This window comes from Balaenoptera borealis (assembly GCF_965194805.1).
Source record: "Balaenoptera borealis genome assembly, chromosome: 15".
Lineage (NCBI taxonomy): Eukaryota > Metazoa > Chordata > Mammalia > Artiodactyla > Balaenopteridae > Balaenoptera > Balaenoptera borealis.
Genome location: NC_138871.1, coordinates 39,951,408 through 39,969,300, shown reverse-complemented (window position 1 = coordinate 39,969,300; position 17,893 = coordinate 39,951,408). Strand labels below are relative to the sequence as shown.

At 39.7% G+C, this 17,893-nt stretch overlaps 2 protein-coding genes across 17 annotated transcripts in view; one reads left to right on the top strand and one right to left on the bottom strand.

Annotated features, from left to right (window-relative positions):
• LOC309612413 (activator of 90 kDa heat shock protein ATPase homolog 2) overlaps window positions 1-11,705 on the top strand; it is a 39,733-nt gene extending 28,028 nt beyond the window's left edge. For 2 of the 6 annotated variants that reach the window (XM_082358300.1, XM_082358302.1), the window contains exons 3-9: window positions 5,698-5,783; window positions 7,647-7,761; window positions 8,842-8,930; window positions 9,617-9,727; window positions 10,147-10,248; window positions 10,800-10,851; window positions 10,993-11,705. In XM_082358300.1, coding sequence (XP_082214426.1) covers window positions 5,698-5,783; window positions 7,647-7,761; window positions 8,842-8,930; window positions 9,617-9,727; window positions 10,147-10,248; window positions 10,800-10,851; window positions 10,993-11,165 — 728 coding nt within the window. In that variant the 3' untranslated portion in view covers window positions 11,166-11,705. Of the gene's footprint in view, window positions 1-5,697; window positions 5,784-7,646; window positions 7,762-8,841; window positions 8,931-9,610; window positions 9,728-10,146; window positions 10,249-10,799; window positions 10,852-10,992 lie in introns of all 6 variants that reach the window. The other 4 variants (XM_082358298.1, XM_082358301.1, XM_082358299.1 and 1 more) reach the window with 3 other exon arrangements.
• A 145-nt stretch (window positions 11,706-11,850) lies between these two features.
• The window catches only part of USP34 (ubiquitin specific peptidase 34), a 236,543-nt gene continuing 230,500 nt past the window's right edge, over window positions 11,851-17,893 (bottom strand). For 10 of the 11 annotated variants that reach the window (XM_082357914.1, XM_082357916.1, XM_082357917.1 and 7 more), the window contains 5 exons: window positions 17,082-17,161; window positions 14,585-14,725; window positions 14,338-14,481; window positions 13,272-13,431; window positions 11,851-13,090 (listed from right to left, as the gene is read on the bottom strand). In XM_082357914.1, the coding sequence (XP_082214040.1) occupies window positions 12,483-13,090; window positions 13,272-13,431; window positions 14,338-14,481; window positions 14,585-14,725; window positions 17,082-17,161 (1,133 nt within the window). In that variant the 3' untranslated portion in view covers window positions 11,851-12,482. The remainder of the gene's footprint in view (window positions 13,091-13,271; window positions 13,432-14,337; window positions 14,482-14,584; window positions 14,726-17,081; window positions 17,162-17,893) is intronic. The other variant, XM_082357915.1, reaches the window with a different exon arrangement.

The following is a 17,893-nucleotide window of genomic DNA, read 5'->3' as shown; positions in this document are numbered from 1 at the left end:
GCACCATGAGTTTCATTTTCACTTTCTGTATCAATCAATCACTAAGGTTTTTTGTCTTTTTGTTGGTCTGATATTCACATCGTCTGAATCAACTATATTCTGAAGAATTATCATCTTCTGAGACACTAGTATATATGTTGCTCAGACAATCAGAGAAAGTATCTGCATAAAATTGACCAAAAAATTCTTCACTCAAAATTTCACGTGTCATTTTTGAAAATTTACAGTTAATAAACTTGCATTTATAATATACACAAGGTTGGAACAAAAACCTAACAGAGAAAAATGTGAATGATAATGACAATCATAAGTTAATTAATGAACCCTCGATCAATTTTAAGCTCTAACAACTTTGCAAGGTGATGTTAATTGTATCACTCTCTAAAAATGTATTGATATGTCTCCGGTCAATAACGTTCAGGTAACAAAAGACATATTAATACATCTCTGGTCAATAAGTTGTTAATAAAAGACACTATAACAGGTGTGAGGTGATATCGCATTGTGCTTTTGATGTATAATTCTGTGATGTTGAGCACCATTTCATGTACCTGTTGGCCATTTGTATGTCTTCTTTGGAAAAATGTCTCTTCAGATTTTCTGCCTATTTTCTAACCAGATTGTTTTTTGTTATTGAGTTTTATAAGTTCCTTATATATTTTGGATATTAACCCCTTATCATATACATAATTTACAAATATTTTTTCTCATTCAGTGGGTTGCCTTTTCATTTTGTTGGGTTTTCTTTGCAGAAGCTTTTTAGTTTGACTAGTCCCGCTTGTTTATATTTGCTTTTGGTGTTAAATCTAAAAATCACTGCCAAGACCATTGTCAAGGAGCTTATCACCTATGTATTCTTCTAGGGCTTTTGTGGTTTCAGGTCTTAGGTTCAAGTCTTTAGTTCACTTTGAGTTAATTTTTTGTGTATGGTGTAAGATAGTGGTCCAGTATCACTGTTTTGCTTGTGGCTGCCAGTTTTCTCAACATCATTTATTGAAGAGACTGTCCTTTCCTCACTGTATATTCTTGACTCCTTTGTCAAAGCTTAATTGACCACATATGCATGGGTTTATTTTTGGGCTCTCTATTCTCTTCCATTGATCTGTGTACCTGTTTTTTATGCCAATACCATACTCTTTTGATTACTATATCTTTATAATATAGTTTGAAATCAGGAAGTATGATGCCTTCAGCTTTGTTCTTTTTCAAGATTGCTTAGGCTGTTTGGGGTCTTTTGTCGTTGCATACAAATTTTAGGATTGTTTGTTCTATTTCTGTGAAAAATGCCATGGAATTTTAACAGGCATTGCATTGAATCTGTAGATTGCTCGTTATTTCTTTTCTTCTGCTAACTTTGGGCTTAGTTTGTTCTTTTTCTAGTTCCTTGATGTGTAATATCAGGCTCTTTATATGAGATATTTCTTTTTTGTTGTTGTTGTATGAGTTTATAGCTACAAACTTCCCTCTTAGAACTGGTTTTGCTGCATCTCATAAGTGTTTGTGTTTACATTTTTATTTGTACCAAGATGTTTTTAAATTTTCCCTTTGATTTCTTTGAGCCATTAGTTGTTCAAGAGTATTTTAATTTCCATGTATTTGTGAACTTTCCAGCTGTCCTTCTGTTACTGATTTCTAGTTTCATAACATTTGTGGTTGGAAAAGATACTTATTATAATTTCCATCTTTTTGAATTTGTTGAGGCTTGTTTTGTGGCCTAATTTATGATTTATCCTAGAAAATGTTCTGTGGGTGCTTGAGAAAAATGCATATTCTGTTGCTCTTTGGTGGAGAGCAGTATATGTTTGTTAGGTCTATTTCATGTATAGTGTTGTTCAGAGCTGATATTTCCCTATTGGCTTTCTGTCTGGATGATATATCCATTGTTGAGAGTAGGGCATTAAAGTCCCCAACTATTATTGGATTGCTGTTTATTTCTCCTTATAAGTTTTGTTAGTAATTGCTTTGTATATTTAGGTGCTGCAGTATTAGGTGCATAAATATTTACAATTATTATATCTTGATGAATTGACACCTTTAGCATTATATAATGACTTTCTTTGTTTGTTTTGATCATTTTTAGCTTAAAGTCTTATTTGTCTAATATAAGTATAGCTACTTCTGCTTTCTTTTGGTTAATATTTCCTTGAAGTATCTGTTTCCATCCCTCTGCTCTCAGTTTATGTGTATCCTTAAAGCTAAAGTGAGTCTCTTGTAGGCAGCATGTTGTTGGGTCTTGTTTTTTTTTCATCCAGTCAACCATTCTGTGCCTTTTGATTGGAGAATTTAATCCATTTATATTTAAAGTAACTATTGATAGGTAAGGACTTACTATTGCCATTTCATTAATTCTTTCCTAACTGTTTTGTATATCTTATGTTCTTTGCTTCCTCTCTTGCCAGCTCTTTAGTCATTTGCTGCCTTTTTGTGCTGGTATGCTTTGACTCCTTTATCATAACCTTTTGAGGTTTTTCCTTTGTGGTTAACCTGAGGTGTATATAAAATATATTTATAACACCCTATTTAAACTGATAAATTTGATAGCATACAGAAATTTATACTTCTTCCCCCCCTCACATTTTAGGTTATTGATGTTACAATTTACATATTTTTACATTGTGTATCCAATAACAAATTCTCATAGTTATGGTTATTTTAAATTCATTTGTTTTTTAACTTTCAATGTAGAGTTGTAAGAGAATTACACACCACCACTGCAATATTAGATCATCTGACTTTGTATATTTACCATTACCAGTGAGTTTTACACATTCATATGTTTTTATGATGCTAACTAGCATCCTTTTATTTCAGCTTGAAGAATGTCCTTTAGCATTTCTTATAAGGCAGGTTTAGTGACATTAAGCCCCCTCAGGTTTTGTTTGTTTGGGAAAGTCTCTATCTCTCTTTTACTTCTGAAGGACAGCTTTGCTGGGTATAGTATTCTTGGATGACTTATTGTTTCTTTCAGTATTTTGAGTATATCATCCCACTGCTGGCCTGTCAAGTTTCTGTTGAGAAATCCACCTGTAGCCTTATGAAGCTCCCTTTTATGTGAAGAGTCACTTTTCTCTTGCTGCTTTCAAAATTCTTTTTGTTTTTGATTTTTGACAATTTAACTGTAATGTGTCTTGGTGCAGCCTTTTTTGAGTTCAACCTATTTGGGAGTCCTTTGGGCCTTATGAATCTGGATGTCCATTTCTCTTCTCAGGTTTGGGAAGTTTTCAACCATTATTGTTTTAAATAGACTTTCTGTCCCTTTCTTTCTCTTCTCCTTGTGGGACTTCCATAATGCATGTGTTATTTCATTTGATGGTATCACATGAGATCCATATTGTTTCTTCACTCTTTTTCATTCTTTTTTCTTTTTTGTTTCTCTGACTGGACAATTTCAAATAACCCATCTTCTAGTTTACTAACTGTTTTCTTCTACTAGGTCAGGTTAGCTGTTGAAGCTCTCTATTGAATTCTTCAGTACAGTCATTGTATTCTTTAGCTCCAGGAATTTTGCTGGCTTTGTTTTTTTTAATGATTTCTGTTTCTTTTTTGAGCTTATTTTGTTCATGCATTATTTTCCTAATTTCATTTAGTTGTCTGTGTGTTCTTATAGTTCACTAAATTCTTTAAGAGGTTTATTTTGAATTCCTGATCATATAGTTCATACATCTCCATGTATGTACATTTCTTTGGGTGAGTTGTTAGAGCTTTATTTGGTTCTTTTGGTGGTGTCATGTTTACCTGATTTTTCTCGAGCCTTGATTCCTTGCACTGGTATCTGTGTGTATATGTAAGTGGTCTCTTCTTCCATGTTTTACAGGTTTGCTTTGGCAGGGAAAAACCTTCACCATTCAACTTGGGTTATTGGATGTGTCAACTAGTAGTGTCCATGGGCAGGCAGGGCTTGCTGTCAGGGTCTCCAGTTGAGTGTGCTCTGAGGTCAGGGTAGGGGATTACCAGTAGCTGGGCTTTGTGGTTGGGTGAGTCGACGGGGCTCCATGTTTAAGCAGGGCTGCTGAGTGAGCTCCCTGACTGGGCAGGGTTGCTGGCTGTGCTCCATGGTTACGTGGGGCCATTAGCTGGGCTCTGCAGTTACCCTTGGTTAGGCAGAGTCTGTGGAACCCTGGCTGTGTTCCCTGGCAGGGTGGTGCCACTGGTTGGACTCTATGATTGGGCAGGGTTATGGACTGGGCTCTGCCATTGCTGCTGGTTGAGTGGGGTCTCAGGCTACGCTCCCTGACCAGGTGGTGCTGCTGGCTGGACTCTGTGTTCAGGCAGGGCTGCAGGCAGGGTTTCATGGTAGGACCTTGCCTCAGGCTGTGTTCTGTAACCAGCTGGGGACACAGATTGTGCCTTGAAGTTGGGCAGGTCTGCAGGCCTGGCTTCACCATCCATAGGGTGCTGAGTATGCTCAGCTGTTGAACAAGGTTGCAGGCTGTGCTCTCTGGTCAGGAGGGGCTTCCAGCTGTATCCCGCAGTTGGGGAGGCTAGAGGCTGTTCTCCGTGGGGTGGGGTCTCTGCTGGGCTCTACATCTGGACAAGGCCACAAGCTGTGTTAAGCAATTGGGCGGGGCTGTAGGCTGGGTTCCGAGGCTGCCCACGTTCTCTGGTCGGGCTTCCTGGATGGGCAGGATGGGAAGCGACACTCAGCAGTTGAGTGGAGCTATGAATTTGTAGGGCGGTAGAATGGGCTCCACAGCTGGCTTTGGCCTGTTGCCTGGGGACCCAAATCAGGCAGAATTGCCAGCTGAGCTCTGCTCATGCACTGCTGCAAGCAGGAACATGGCCCATCCAGATTTGAGCACTGGTTGCTGAAAGCCCTGCCCCCCTTCTCCATCCCTGTCTGATTCCCAGTGGTCTCCATGAGTTGAGACCCCAGCGGCCCTCCCAGGAAGCATCCAACAGTGCCGGGGGACCTGCATGTCCACCTTCTGCCCTCTTTTCCTGCTGGAAAAACTGCAGTGGGGCCCTCTCAGCGTGGTTCTGTGTTGGCCTGGCGCAGGGGCAGTTTGGTCAGAGTGTTAAACCACTCCTCATACCCTTCCAATGCAGTCCTTTTCTGCCTCTGGTCCAGGAGAGCGTGCAGCCTCACCTCTGGGTTTTGGGATTTTCACAGTGGTGTCTTGTCCATGGATAGCAGCTAGTTGGTCTTTTTGTGAGGGGGACTGAAGTCGGGAATAACCTATGTCACCACCTTGATGTCGTCATTGAAGTCAACACTCTGGTCTTGAAAGAAATCAGCTGCATAGAGTCCACACAAACTTCCCCAGGCCACACCTCCCTCCCCCACTCTTTCTGTGATCAGAACTCAGTGTCCCTTTTTGCCTTCCTGTCCCTTTTGTGACTCCTCTTCAAGACAGCCCTTTCTCCTGCTTTGACTTGGTGAAGAATATTGGGGGATGAAAGAAGAAACATTGGTTAACAGAGCCGTTTACTCCAGTCCCGTGCTTCCACGTGGCCCCTGATCGTGTGTGCACTTTACTTGCCAGGTTCTTACCCCCGCCTTCCTAGGGTGCTTACCTGTGATGTGGGCCAGGGGAGCAGGGTCGGTTTGGGCGCGTGTGTGGTGGGGAAGGCTTGGCCCTGCCTCGTCCCCACGGTGGCAGTGCCCTGTGAGGAGGGTGAGCTGTTCAGTTAGGCAGGGCAGGTTTATGTAAACTGGCTGTTACTTTGTAATTGAGGAACGTATTTTGCTCATTTTAGGTATAATTAAAGAATCTGGTGTGAAGCACAAGGGGTTGATTGAAATACCCAACCTGTCTGAAGAAAATGAAGTAGATGACACTGAGGTGAGGTATCTGATGGAGTTTCTTTCTATTCTTTTTTTTTTTTAAATCAAGTTTCTGTTAGACATGTTGGGCATTTGAAAAACTGTTAATCGGACTGTGTGGTGCTTGTGCGGTAGTTTTGGTGAGCAGTGAGGGCTCGTTTGCCGAGGAGGATAGCTGTACCCTGGGGGCAGCGTGGGGTGGGAGAGTGGTGCAGGAGGAAGAGCACGCTGGGGAAGCCCTAGACCCCCGTGGACCAGGAGTCGGGCCCAGGCAGGTGACTGCACCCTCCGTGGCCTCCTCATCTGTGACACTGGGTTAATTCACCTTTCAGATACACGTGACAGTGTACATACTGGAAGGTGCTCAGGTATTTTGCACAGCTTGGTGAATGGGATCTTGCTGCTTCTCCTCTGTATCGTTGCTCCTTCCCTTCAATAGTGAAAATTCTCAGCTTTTCGCTGTGATCTCTCTTGGTTATACCACGTTTTTTAGTAAATTAGTGTGTGTTGCTTTTGACTGGCTCTTCTGGTTGTCTTGGGAGATAGAGCCTATGTAACTCCCATGCTTGGTTTACAGTTAGTGCCCTCTTTCCGCCAAAAGCTTGGTTTTGGGGCGAGACCATTTGTACAGCAGCTATATTTTCCAAATGAAGATAGTTTGATACAGGGTCTTTTTTGATTTGTGAACGGATTCAGTGTGAAGGCCTTCAAGATATAAAAACTAAGTTACACTGAGCCACTATGAGTTGCCTTTCTTAAAGGTTATAAAAGGCCGTAAAAGTGGGGCTGTCTCCGACATACGACATACCTTCAGACGTGTGGTTGCTGCCCTCGGGCTGTGATTTCACTTTGCTGTATTCAGATCCATCAGCTGAGAAGTGTTTCAGCAGCATATTAAACTGGTCTTTTAGATTCAGCCTGTGGTACAATAGTATTACAGAACAAACTCTTCAGATTAGAACTGGGGCCTGGGAGCAGGCCCAACTCAACCGAATCACAGGGACACTAGATATTTCAAACCAACACCTCTTCGTTCTGAGACTACTACAGAGGCATCCCCAGAGCAGCATTTTGATGCTTCCCTCTCCCTGTCTCCCCCTGTCTCCCCCTGTCCATTCCTTCCATCCTTCCCTCTTTTCTTTCCTCTCCCTCCTCCTCTCCCTTTCCCAACTCTCCTCCCTGACAAAAAAATGTAGCCCAAGACCAGGATGTTGGGAACTTGGTTTTCCTAATTACACTGGCTTTGGGGTTCTAGATGAGCGCTGTTCAATAGAAATATAATGAAAGCCACATAAGGAACTTAAAATTTTCTAGCAGCCATGTTAAAAAATTTAAAAGAAACAGATGAAATTAGTTTTAATATTTTTTATTTTACCCAAAATATAAAAATATCATTTTAACATGTAATTAGTATCAAAGTTATTAATGAGATTATTTTACATTCTTTTTTGGTACTAAGTCTTCAAAGTCTGGTGTATATTATTTTACACTTACAGCACATCTCAAATCATACCAGCCGCATTACAAGTGCTCAGTAGCCACATGTGGCTAAGCGGCTACCATACTAGACAGCGCATTTCTAGACCCTGTGAAAGCCATGGACTACATCATCAATATAATATATATATACATAAAACGTATGCAAATTGGGGGGTTCACATTCTACGAAGTCCGTTCAAGATTTGGCCACCAACCAGGTCAATGGACCCTTGATTAAAAACCCCTTACATCTTCTCAAACTATATGAAGAAAACCTGTCACGTCTCTTACATCCACTTCTTTCCCTTTCCTCACCATCACAGATCCCTCATCCATATGTCCCAGTATTGTAAGATTACGTCAAACCAGATTTTTCTTAGGTTTGTATTTTTCTGATTTGTAGGTGAACGTGAGTAAAAAGAAAGGAGATGGGAATATACTGAAGGATCTTATGAAAACTGCAGGCACCGCCAAGGTCAGGGAAGCCCTTGGAGATTACCTGAAGGCTCTTAAGACGGGTAAAGAAGGCATCCCTTGTGAACTAGAGGGTCCCTTTTCCATTTACCCAAATAATGCTCTGCACTGTGGTCTGGATTCCCAAGTTAGGCTGATTTCCAAAGCTCTAGAAACAATTCTGTATGCTGCAGGATAAATTGTAGTCTGGAGGTTGAGAGCTAGTCATGGGTTAGACCATAATTAGTGATTATCAGTATTTTACACAGCGTGAACCATTTTGCCTACAGAATTGTTGGTAGTTTTCTGGAATTATAATTATTTTGTCAGTTGTTTTTATAATTATTTGTTTAATGTCTGTCTTCTCTGCTAGACTGTAAGCTCCATGAAGGCATGGAAGGAGCCTGTCTTGTTCACTGCTATATCTCCAGCATCTAGCACAATGACTGGCATGTAGTAGGTGCTTAATTTTTGTTGAATGAGTGAATGAAAGTGACTGCAGGTATTACAGGTGTAGTTGAGACTTATTTAATCCCTTCACTGTGTGGAATTGAGGTTATTGTCTTCTTCCCTAAATTAGAGAAGTTACCTGCCAGGTAAAATAGCCAGCAGGGCTTGTATGTCTGCATCTCATCCTTGGACTCTGCTGAGTATCTAGGCATTGACATAGATGGGTTTGGGGTTTACACTTTTCCTACGAGATCACACACGCTGCTGGCCCACAGGCTTGAATACTGTGAGGCCAAGCTTTGTGAGGTGATGGTGAAGCAATAAGCCAAGTGTCTGGCTTTGACAGTAAGTGAAGGCCATAAAGCTATTAGTAGTTAGGTGTATGAAATGGAGCTTTTTGGAAAACAACATTTGGAAATTATGCTATTTTATCAAGAACTAGATAAAAGTGAGGCATTTGATAAAAAGAAAAGGATAAAAGGCAATTGTTGCCGTGGAACTCGGGTTAATGATTAGTTTTATATGTAAAAAATACAGAATGGTCTTGAAATTCTCAAAACGCTATAGGAATTCTTTTTACAAATTATCAGTTCCTTTATATTCTTATATACTGTTTTCAGTTTTCTGCCTTACTATTTGTGCTGAAAAGGAAAAAGTTCTTTATTAAAACCATTTCTCATATGTTTTCTTTGTAGAATTTACAATGGGAATGATTTTACCAACCAAAGCTATGGCAACCCAGGAATTGACAGTTAAAAGGAAACTGAGTGAGACTACCTTGCAGGTATGATCTCTGGTGGCAGATGTGGAGGGAGGGGGAGGAAGGAAGTGCTTAATGAGAAGGCTTCAAAGCTCTAGACAGCCTTGTGATGATGGAGAACTATGAAGGATATTGAGGAGGGCCAGTTAATCCACCCTTGCATCCCTTGCCGTTTTGGGGGAAATGATGAAATGAGACTTTCATCCTTGATGGAAGGGATCCTTTTTGTGGGATAAATATTGAATTTAGTTCAAGACTGTTGTGAAGGCAGTGTTGTTTCGGTAGGCAACAAATAACAGCAGGTGACTTTGAGGTCACATACCACAACGGAAGAACCTTCTCTCCAGACTTTTGGAGGATTGGGAGGTTTTAGATCCTGTTCTTGGAATCTGGTGATGGGGAATTGACGCCCTTTGCCCTTAAGTGCTGTTATCTTTCACCTGCTTATCTTTATGCTCCCTGGGTCATATTTACATGTCCAAGTAGGATTTGGGCTGTGAAGCCATAGCCTGGGAGTGGAACAGAGCTAAGGAGCACTGAACTGTTTCCAAAATAAAGACTAGGTAGGATTGGTGGTGCTAAAAAGGCTTTTAGTGGAAGGGATAGTGTGCGGGACATTTTGGTGTTTTACTAAGACTGGAAGACTGAATTTTTTGAATCTCTTGTCATGCTAATAATTATGCTTTGGAACCTTTTCTTTTGAGATTCAGGCCTCCTCTCCAGTGGCATTGGGTGTAAGGATTCCCACTGTGACACTGCACATGACGGAACTGTTTGACACAGCTATCGAGCAGCTGTACAGAATCTTCACTGTGAAAGATGTAAGTCACATCTCAAGCTAGGATCTGAAATGCTGACATTGGGAGAAAATACACCTACTACACCACTAAGAACTGAAGCTGGTTCTTGGTTTCCTGCATGGCCGTGTTTTTCTGATTGAAGAGATCTAGAAATCTTTAGGATAGCTTGAGACGGGGAAGTTATCCTAAAGATTTGAGGGGGGGAAAAGATGGGCATTTGGGGGGAATTTATCAGCATTGAGGTGTTTGGAGCAATTTACTGAGCGTTCTTCCTCTGAAAGAGAGGGAGAGAAAGAGAAAGCTATAATTAAAAGCTATGTATTCACAATTAAACAAACACAAACCACAGTAACTGTTATATTAGTACTTTACACTTAGGTTAAAAACATGATAGCATATGCTGGAATAACATGTCTATTGTTAATGTTTTGCTTGGTTAGTTGGTGCAAAAATTTTCTAAATCTCCTGCTGTATTAGAAGCTGAAAAGGGAAGGAAATTCCAAATGTTTGATGGGAACATCACTGGTGAATATGTAGAATTGGTAAGTAATCTTATAGGTTAAAGGAAAGTTAAGCTGGGACTGACTTCTGTTAATATTGCTTTTATTCATTCTTTTTTTTAATGTGCTTTGGTTTTTATCTGAGTTCACAGAAACTTGACCCCTTTATAAAGTTGGCTACAGGGAAAATAAAAAATGTTATATATACTAAAAGCTGAAGCTTTAGTTTCACAGTAATTGTGCAATGTTTATGATTTTAGAAGACACAAGTATAATTCCTCCCAACTCTTGGTCTAGAAGTTTCAGGTTTCTGCCACTAGGGTGTGTGTTGCCAAATGTCAGTTGCCTTGCCGTTGACATCAGCTCTGCATTGGTTGTAACGCTTCTGTCCTTGATGTTACTGCCGTTACACTTTGGCACTAGGGACAATGAATTCTCAATGGTGCTGGCATATAAACTGGAAGATGGGAGTGTACATTGTTCATTGATTACTTCTCGTACATAGGGGCTTTCATGAAAGGATTTGGTGTTTGTTGTAGTATTGTATGAAGTTTTAAAAGATGTTTTCAGTGGAATTTCCCCTTTGTTTTCAGTTAACAAATAAAAAGATCGTCATGAAATGGAGATGTAGGAACTGGCCAGAAGGTATGTTATTAGCACCTTTTGTTTTAAGTCCAAAAACGCTCGTTTTTTTTCCCCCTACTATGAAAATCAAATTAGTGATACTGTATGGATACATTTTTCTTTTCATAATGCAGTAATGAAGCTTTCCTTTTTGTCTTCCAGAACACTATGCAATAGTTGCACTGAATTTTGTGCCTACTCTAGGGCAGACGGAATTACAATTGGACTGTAAAGGAGTTCCTGTCTGTGAAGAAGAGAACATGAAATTCTGTTGGCAGAAGCAGCATTTTGAAGAAATACAAGGTTTACTGCAGCTGATCACCCTAAATGGTTGAGTCAGTTAGTTAGAAGATTTTATAAGGGCATTACTTTTTGTAAGTGGAAAAAGTGTAACGTTTACCTCTTCCCTATCATTCCTTTAAAAAAAGAAGAAAACAAATACTCTTAATTTATATTGGATGAAATCCATGAACTTAGAATTGAAAGCATTGTTTGAATCTTTACTATGATGACTAGACTCTGCACTGAGTTAAAAGCAAGCAATGTGAAATTAAGTATTTTACCTCCCATAGGTGCTCCTCTGGGAATACACTGAGTCCCTGAGTACAGATAGTTGACGTGTCCCAAGCTAAAGCTTGTCCTAGCAAGCTTGCTGTTAGCTGTAATTTTAGTTGAGGAAGACAAAAAATAAATGGCATGTTAATACTATTCCTTTATTTTACTTCAGGGTTTTTAAGGTGTGTAGCTCTTAGGTCGTGAAACAGTGGCATGTTGCATTCAGAAGCATGCTGAAGTGAGGGCGAGCTGGCTGTATTGTTGTTATGCTTCTCCCTGCAGCAGTTATGCACTTCAGGGTGGTGAGGATTGAAAAGTCTATGGAAAAAGGTACTTTTTGGACTGCCACTATACTTCTAATGAAATAGAATATAATGGATAAGTAAGTAAGTAAGTATGTTCCCCCATTCAGTTTTCTCATTACTTTCATCTGAGAAGACTTGAAGCAAGGTATGTAAACAAATAAAAAGTCATCACAATCAGTTTAATTAAGTGCACAGAATAGCAATCAGTCATGTCAATAAAAATAAAACAATTATTTTTACATCAAGTGTGCTTTATTTCCTCCACAGGTATTCTGTTAAATAAAGCACCATTTATATACTGCCAGGCCACAGCTAAAGAGGATTCTTTACAGAATCAAATTTCTTGTGGTTGTTCCGTATACAAGTAAACTTAATTTTGATAATAAGAACCACAGCGATCGGAGGCAATCTGCCTCTATTATAAGGTACAAAACTGGCACAGAGGACACCATATTATACACAGTAAAAATGCTGTTAAGTTTAAATTACATTGTACAGGGCCAGGGAACCCTGTTCCTCCCAGACAGCCATATTAAATGAAAGCCACTACAGTGAACTCTTAATTACATAAAACATATTCATTATCTGATTGCCCTTTAGAAAGTATACTGAAGATGCAAATTTTTTCATCTGAAGTTCTGCCTGACCAAGAATTAAGCCTATAAATCTATCTTGCCATTCAAGCAGAGAGCACTGGACAAACTGAAGCACAAAAACAGAAATAAGCAAAACTTATACAAACAGCATTGGGGGTGAGGGGTGACCTTAAAAGTAGACATGCTACATCTAATGTCAAGAAGCAGCTTGGTTTCCTTTGCCAGATATCCTCGTGACCACATGGATTGTAGATTCAATGGTCCTACACAGGGTATCTAAAATGTCGTGCTGCTGCATGTGACTAAAGAGTCCTCTGGAATGGCCACAACTGAGTGATAAAGCAGCCTCAGGGTCCTGGGAGGGCAAAGCTTGACCATCACAGCTTCTCAAGTCAGCTAAGTCAGACAGAACTGCAGAGAGAGAAGTCGAAGGGAACTCGGATTCTTCCTCAGCAAGGGTAGAATCCTTGGAACAGTGGAGGTCTTTAAATTCTTTACAGTCTTCAAATCTAACATTGTTGGACTGTTCTTCCGCATGCTGTGACCTGATATTTGACGTGTCTTCTGAAAACGAAGATGGAACTTCCATTCGGTATTCTTTAACAGAACTATTTTCAGGGGAAGGAAGATCTTGCTCAGTTCCTGGGTCGATAATTGAGGAGTCTCTTGTCTCATTGTCTGAAGTGCTAGTTGGGGTCAGGACCTCCCTGGTCTCCGTTTTCATGTCACTGATGCAGCTGTCTACAGTGTGCTCCTCGTCACTGCTAACGCGCCTTCTTTTAACAGGAGTTGCCCCTTCATCATCTGTGAAAAGGAACATCAAAACAAATTCTCTGAAAGGAGTCATTAAGATCATACTGGGGGTGGTTGTGGAAATTCTGTTTTTTAGCATTTATATTCAGGAGGCTCACACAGCTATTGTAACGTCAGTATTCTTCCCTTCTCCCACCCTAAAGTCAATATTTTATTAGTCCATAAAGCTAACCTTTAGTTTTTCTTTCTTTGGCTTCTTGCTCTTGGAGTGAGTTTCTCTGCTGCAGACAAGTCCTGCATTTGCTTAAAAGCTCTTGCAGAGTAGGAATTAGAGCTGGGTTTAATTGTTTGGGAGTGTGTACCGACAGGAGCAAAGCAAGTGCCCGCAAGTCCTACAGAAATCCAGATAGGAACACTTCAAATTCCAAAGCCAGCATTACAACCGTTAACTAAAGTTTAAATGCACATGTTTACTTTTCCAGGAATCCATCCTGGTTCCTCTGGTATTTTTAGAAGAATGTTAAAACTAGAAAGCCAGTGTTATGATACTACTATTTATATTTCATTGGTTCTAGGTCACTAGTACCATTATTTTATGCACCACACCACTGATTAAGTCCGACTGAAGACCCAAATAGTGTTTTCTGAAAATGGAAAAGGGGGGAAAAAAATTACACAGGAATTTTAAAAGCAAACCCTGAATGATCCATGAGCAATTTAGGCCTCATTAATCTAGGAATCAGTTTTACTTGGTTTCTGGTGGATGTCATAAGGTCTTCCTCACTTAGCTCTGTAATCCGTTCTGGCATCTAAGCATTTTGTTACTTGGGAGGCTGCTGCTGGACGTGTGCAAGCACATGTTTCCAGGGTGTTTCATTATTCTATGACATGGCTTTCGTGGGAGTCTATAGAAGGCAACCGATTCCCTAGTTTTAACTGGCTTTATATTCAGATTACTAATCTGACTTTCAGTCACTTATGAGTCGCAGGCACTAACAGAAACATCACAGGTAACATTTCAAAAAATGTGAGAAAGTAAAGGGAATGTCTCCCCTTAGTGGTCACTGCCCTTAGCATTTAATGACATTAGCTCATGTCTTCTAAGGTAACAAAGTGTGTGCTACATACATAAAAGGCAGAGTGAACACATTTTTATTTGGTTAGTTTTTTCATCATATGTGACTTCCAGAGTTTGAATAATAAAGTTATGTATATAGTAAGATCATACGAAGGCCAAATTTAGAGTTGATTTAAGGAAAGTTCTGAAGTACATGACTATTCCCTTGCATAGTTCTTACCCCATTTAAAGCAGCACTTGCTTTGGAAATTTCAACTCTGTTGGTGAAATCAGACTGCAGATTCTGATACTGATTTATCAAGTTTGTAATAAGGGTGCTGATCAAATTGGCACAGTTTGCTTCAGAAAACACCTGACCTTGAACCTGAAAAAGATGATTAAGAAAAATCTCCAAAAGACCAATACAATGAAAGCACAATCACTAACTAACTGGAAGTAACACGCTGAGTTTCCAACTTGTGACATACCTTTAGAAGAAAGTGTGTCATGAATGTGTAGACAATGTTGTTGTTCAGGAAAGTTCTTTCATCCATTAGGATACATTTTATATATTCTGCAAAAACGGGATCTTCACACAAAAGCTTGATGCAGTTTTTTGACATAGCCGACTGAAGTGGGGAAAAGAAGCACTGATTGGTTGAGCACTGAAATAACTGCAAATCTTAAATACACTGCTCATGATATTCATCCGAAGTCATTTAACATCCTACTGGAAAAGCCACTTTTTTTTTTTGGCTGCAGTTTGCGGGCTCTTTAGTTCCCCGACCTGGGCCCTCAGCAGTGAAAGTACAGAGTCCTAACCACTGGATCACCAGGGAATTCCCAGAAAAGCCACTTTTACTTCAGTCTACTAAATTTTCAGTCACAGCAACTGTCCTCCCCATAAATTAAAATATTACTAACTTGGACTTAAATGGGTGACAGAAGAAGAGACTTGTAAAAAGTCTGAATGGCAAAACTGAACAAATATGTTTTATAAGAAATGCAGCTTTATTATCTAGCATTAAGAGTTAATAAGGACTGGACAAATAAGACTAACAAATAGGATGATGTTTTTGGGGAAAATTAATAGATAACCAAATGACCCACAGAGAAAAGACAAATTTTAAGAATTAGATTTACTCCCTAAATTGAGTTAAAACTTTCACTATATAATCTCATTAACAATAGTAATTTGGTAAATACCCTTCCGCCCCATAAATATCACAAGGTAAACAGCAAACCTCTTTTCGTAATAATCTCACACAGAGAATTAGTGGGTCCCAAAATATGGAAATTGTACTAAAATTTGGTTTTCCTGTTTTCAAATGGTCATGGCTCTTAAACACAAGTAGTATGTCTTTGAGTAAATATATTCCCTAGATTATTTATATGTGTTTTAATAATCATTTATATGGAAGAAAAATGGACTATTTTTAAAAATAGGACAAAGTTTAGATAATATGTACATCTATATACATATAATTTTATTAGAGTAAGCACTGTGGTAAGTAAACTGCTCAAGGTCACCCAAGAAATTAGGAGTCAAGTAGGACCAACACCCAGGTCTTCAGATCCTTGGTGTCAGGAAAACCTGCCTTATTCTACTGGTCATAGTCTCTGCCTGCTGCCTGTATTTCTCGCACAGCACAGATGCTTCTATAGGGCTGGTAGGGGCATTGGAAGCCTTAGATGGTTTGACTTTAAGGGAAGTTTTGGGGGTGATGAATTCTGTGGGAAAAAAAGTCAAGAGAGTAGTACAGTGCAGAAGCAGATAAAGCAATAGGGAAGCAATAGGCAGTGGCAGAGTACAGAAACCAAAAAAAGCAACCAAAAAAGCAAGAAGAATGAAAAGAGAGCAGCAAGTGGCCAAGGGGCTGGGGGGGGGGGAGGGGGGAGCAAGAGATTTGTTGCAAATTACTGAATAAACCACTCAGCTCAAAAGTCAACCAGCAAGTTGTTTTCTGAATGTTTACTAAGTACTAAACCGTATGATTAAAGTATACTAGCCTATCAAAGATTCCTAGTATAGAAAACAAAATGAAATTTCTTTAGGAATAGAGATGACTCAGAGGATTTCATGGTTTGGGACAAGGAGGCAGAGAAGCAACTATTACAGTATCACGTGACACACATCCATTAGGAGAATATCCAGAGCACAACTGCCTGGGCAGGAGACTGGACCAGACTCAAAAGTATTCCAGATGCTAAATGTGGGTAAAGGTTTATGCCAAAGGAATTAATCAACTCATCTTCTGGGAATGGGGAGATGCACTCAGGCAAGAAACCATTAGTTTTTTTCAGGGCCTGAAGAGAGTGGGGATTCCTTATGCCTGATCCAAGGAATGAGCCAAACCTTAGGATCAATCTGATTTCTTCCCCTCTCCCCACCATTCTCCCTCCCCAATTTAACAAGCATTATTTAGGTGCCCACTTTATTTTAAGGGGTTGGCTCTTGGACTTAAGGTAGGAAAGGTACAGTGTTTTCTGTTCTCAATGAGGTTGCTGATATGAAAATAAGCGCATCAGACTTAAAAAACTGCTCTGAGGTAACAGATAAGCGAGAGGTAAAGGATAGAATGCTGAAATGGTTTCTGCTAGAGCTTTTGGAATGGTGGAGGGGAGAAGAAATAGATGGGGGAGGCGAGGGAGCGCAAGAAGTGGCTTATGCCTTCTTGCCCTAATATCTCCCTGTTTCAGACTTTTACCACAACTGTTTATATTGGCCTTTAAATGAGAAACTTTACTATAAACAGCTTGTCTGAAATACCCTTTGTGATACAAATATTACAGATATAAAAAACTTCAAAGGGCAACTCGATGCCAATTGCTTAATAGTTTTAATTCCATTAATAGTATTTTACCTACCAAGACTCGAAAACATCCCCAATTTCCAGCCAGTTTTCAACCCAGTGTTCCTAAAATTACCGACCATGTGGTCGGAAGAGATGAAAGACCAGGTCATCTAAAACTCATTTTCTTTACCTGAGTCTGGCATAGCTCAGTCCAAAGTTTGGGGAACAGTGCAAGATGAAGTGGCAAGCCTTCATAGGCAACTAGGACACCTAATATTTGAAAAGAAATCAGAATAGGTTATAATTATAAATTACACTACTGAGATATTAAACTCTGCAGGTACAATATTATAGCTATTTCCAGTCATAACTGCATATCTTCTATGTTTTAGAAATACATAAAATACTTAAAGGGGAAGAATTCATCTCAATGTTTTAACTAGTGAAATATTTTAGAGTGCAGTACACTTTGACTTTATTTATATCCCATACCTCATTCCCAGAAGGACCTGCAACAACTTAAACCAATTCTGCTTTTTGAGAATTAGAACTTTATCTGGGACAATGTAATAAAAGTTACTGCAAGTGGCTCCAAAGTTTTCTTGGATTAAGGTACCACTCTGCATATTTAGATCATATTACATGGAATACCTAGACTACAGTGGGAGAGCGGGGCGCATGTTCAAACAGAGGATGTGAAGAATTAGGAAACACATCATTCTTTCCTCTTTTATCTCATTTCTCCAAAGATAAAGCAAATTACCTTTATAGTAGATTTAGGTAAATTCTGCTCTAAGTCTAACAGCTTCTAGCCTTGTCCCCAGGATCTTTCAGGTGGATCATACTTAGCTGCTATATGTCAGCATCCTATCTGGAACGTCTAAGGTTTTAACCTTTCCTCTTCTTGACTATTCCAGATGTCAAGTATGTCCTTAAGAAATTTGTTCGCCTACCCTCTGCCCTTCTAGCTCTCTCAAAGCACAGAAGTTGTAATGCCACAGT